The sequence below is a fragment of the Diospyros lotus genome, chromosome 4 (assembly GCF_014633365.1).
Source record: "Diospyros lotus cultivar Yz01 chromosome 4, ASM1463336v1, whole genome shotgun sequence".
NCBI lineage: Eukaryota > Viridiplantae > Streptophyta > Magnoliopsida > Ericales > Ebenaceae > Diospyros > Diospyros lotus.
Window position 1 is genome coordinate 13,023,239 of NC_068341.1, and position 3,301 is coordinate 13,026,539.

The following is a 3,301-nucleotide window of genomic DNA, read 5'->3' on the forward strand; positions in this document are numbered from 1 at the left end:
CTCTCCCCCCCCCCCCCCCCCCCCCCCACCCCACCCCCCAATTTCAAATCAAAATTTTCATTTCCAAATTTAAAATCTTGCATTTTCAAATCCGTGTAAATCCCCCACTCTGTTCATCATCGACTTCTTCATCTTCGCCACCTTTGCCAGCCGCTCTGCCTCCCTCCACGCCGACGTCGGCGTGAGCGGTTCCCCGTTCTCGTCCGTCAGCACCGCCGCCTCTCTCCGCCGCTGCACCATCTGATACTGCCGCCGCCACTGCAGCTCCGCGAGCTCCGCCTCCAAGCCTCGAACGAACTCCTCCGTCGACTCCGAGCTCGACTGCATCAGTAGAGCTCGAGCCGATGCCAACAGGTGATGCGAGCTCGATAGGTCGTTGTGCGCGACCAATCGCCGCGCCTCCGCTATTGCCCGCGTGGTGATGAAGAGATTCCTCAGCCGTTCGATCTTCGGCATCGACGATCGAACGGCGTGTGGGCGTGGAACCAGCAACGCCTGTTCTCTACCGTTGATCGTTTCTTGATTCGCTGGGTCCCTATAGCTGCAGCGGACTGACAGAACATGGTGGGGCCCAACGACAGGTTTAGGGACCCGTAGCTCCACGAGTAATTCTCTCTCTTCCTCGGCGTAGAGGTCGCCGAGCCGAATGGTTCCGGGGCCGTGCACTGTGGGCCTTCCATTGCAGGAATACACGGCGGAGATCTCAGCCGGATCGGAGCCGGAAGCGAAGCGGAGCTCGATGCGAAGATCTTGAACTACCACGCTGAGTAAGCCGCCGACGCACTTGGCGAAAGCGTCCTCGGCTGGCTCGTGGCTATAGCCGCCTTTCTTTCCGAAGCCAAACGAGTGTACCGGAATTTCGATATGAGCGAAGCGGGTGGATGAAGAATGGGCTGATCCGGGCCTTAGATTGTCGTTGTTGGACTGGACCCGATCATCCTGGCCGTCGGAGAGCAATATGATGCTGGCGACTGGGTTTCTCTCCCGACGGTCTTCAAGCACTTTGGTGGCTTTTCTCAAGGCATCGGCTACGCTAGTCCCTTGGCTACAGCTGAGCCGATCGATAATGCGGCGAGCAGCGCGCTGTCCTTGCGCCGTCATCCTCCTCAGCGGCAACAGCCGTTTAGGACAAGCCGAGAAGGCGACGATGGAGAGCCGGTCAGCCGAGCCGAGCGACGATATGACTAATCGCATGGCTCGCTTCAGCATCTGCATCTTGGTCCCGCTCATGCTTCCGCTAACGTCAAGCACCGTGACCAAATCGATAGGCGCTCGGCGCGACGGCTCCAGAAACTGCGCCGGATTCTTATTTTGCGCCGCTGGCGTCGGAGGAGCCTTAACCCTGAGAACCACCGCGTATGCCTCGTGAGTCCGACCCGCCGGAACCACCGCCGCCTCCGGTATTAATGACACCTCAACGTTCTTCGAATCGCCGCCGCCGATCGCACATTCGTCGCTGGATGAAGATATCGGATTCACGAAGAATCCTTGAAACTCCTCAACCTCGTCTTCCTCCTCCTCCACCTCCGGTATTGGACCAAATTTCCCGGAGCCGGCAGTCGGTGAAAGCAACGGCTCGTCGTCGTCATACGTCCTTTCCTCTGCCTTCCTCCCAGAAACGGCGGCCGGCAGCGGCGGAGGTAGGTGTTTGGCTTCCTCTTCCTTCCCGTTATCTGAAAAGCCGCGCTGATTCATCACTTTCGGGACATTATTGGAACCGACCTTTTTGGATTCAAGCTCGGATTTTGAACCTGGAGATTGAGGTTGAATCTTGTGAATAGCAAGGAGAGGAACATCTCGCCAGGAGGAGTTGCAGACGGGACAAACGAGAGCGGCGTTCTTTTTCACGTGACCGGCGATGCAGGGGAAGTGAAAAGCGTGAGAGCATTCGGCGGTGAAAATGGCCATTCCATGGCCAGTCTTCACGCTCTGCAAGCAAACTCCACAGCTATTCTGCGAAATTCACCAATGTCCCATCACATACACGTACACAGACATCACCACAACCCAAATCAAATACCATTTATTATTAAACAAAATCGAATCCGACAGGACAGAAGTACCAAGCTCATGTTGGATGGAGTTATGCGTTTGTTTTCAACAATTTTCGATTGACAAAATGCAAGAATTCTTACTCTGGAGAGGCGAAGACTGTTCTTGAGGATCGAAAATGGAGATCTCGGAGAAGACGGGTTTGAGGCCCGACGCGGCCTCGGGCTTTTGGCGACGGTTCGGCACTGCAGCTTGGGGCTAACGAGGCTATCTCCGGCGGAGGTTTGAACGGCAGTTTGGCAGCTCAGGCTCGGACTGGTGGCCGGCTGAGGCTGCAAACGCGGCGTGGATGGATTGCTCAAGAACCCGAGTTTGGCGCAGCTTCTGGGGCTGGGGGTGGGGCTTTGGGGGTGGTGGTGATTTTCATCTGGATCTCTAGGAATGGTAGTGCAAAAAGCTCTTCTCCAACCAGTGCCCATTTCTCAATGAAGCGAAAAGTTTTCAGAAGATGATGATGATGATGGCGGTGGGAGAGGAAAGAGAAGGATTTTTGTTTGGATGAATCGGAGCAGAGGACAAAAGGGTGAGATTGACGAGTGAAGGAAGAAGAGCTGGGATGGGAATCATCAAATGAGGCTAAGGATAGAGACAAGTGAGGGGATCAGAAGATGAGATAACATAGAAACAAAAAAGCCCAGCTCAGAAACACCCTTTTGTTTCCTTCATCTCTCTTCTTCTTCTTCTTCTTCGTCCTCTGCCTTCTCTCTCTCTCGCTCTCTGTTATATATATATATATATCTATGTGTTAGCTTCGTAAAGCAAAAAGATCTCTGCAACTGAAAAGGGCTTGAGATCTGCTGCTTTCTTTCTCTCTCTCCTCGGCTCCTAGGAGTTTCCATCTACCAATGAATTTATATATCTATTTACGTATATTTCTAATAATTATTAATTTATAGTACCCAAATAATATTTTGCTGTAGAAATTGTAAAATTTTATCCCCCTTTACCCCCGAATTCTGGTTTCTTCTGCACAGGGTAAGGTTAAACATGCACAGGATATTATTATGTGTGTCGTTTCTGTCTATCTAATTTGTTACTTGAGCAAGCAATTATAATTTTATTATTTGAGATGCGCCGTGGGATGAAGTAACATCTAAAATATATCTATCACTCACGAGTCTAATTTTATTAATATATTTTTAAAAAAAAAATCGAATTAAAACTTATCAAGGAGTAATCCATATTCAATAAATTTGTACTTTTTATTCCTTTAAAATACTAACACTATTATTATTATTTAAATACCACC

At 50.8% G+C, this 3,301-nt stretch overlaps 1 protein-coding gene across 1 annotated transcript; it reads right to left on the reverse strand.

Annotated features, from left to right (window-relative positions):
• Positions 1–36: 36 nt before the first annotated feature.
• LOC127799554 (E3 ubiquitin-protein ligase WAV3) lies at positions 37–2,886 on the reverse strand. The gene is made up of 2 exons (XM_052333684.1): positions 2,136–2,886; positions 37–1,953 (listed from the first exon to the last, which is right to left on the reverse strand). Exons 1-2 carry the CDS (start codon positions 2,469–2,471, stop codon positions 70–72), a joined length of 2,220 nt encoding a protein of 739 aa, XP_052189644.1. The 5' UTR covers positions 2,472–2,886; the 3' UTR covers positions 37–69.
• Between the last annotated feature and the right edge of the window lie 415 nt (positions 2,887–3,301).

Bases quoted from the DNA above. Each gene is read 5' to 3' on its own strand.
- LOC127799554 (XM_052333684.1), bottom strand. From the start codon at position 2,471: ATGGGCACTGGTTGGAGAAGAGCTTTTTGCACTACCATTCCTAGAGAT. The intron at 1,954-2,135 runs GTAAGAATTCTT...TGAATTTCGCAG, and splicing joins ACAGTCTTCGCCTCTCCAGA to AATAGCTGTGGAGTTTGCTT.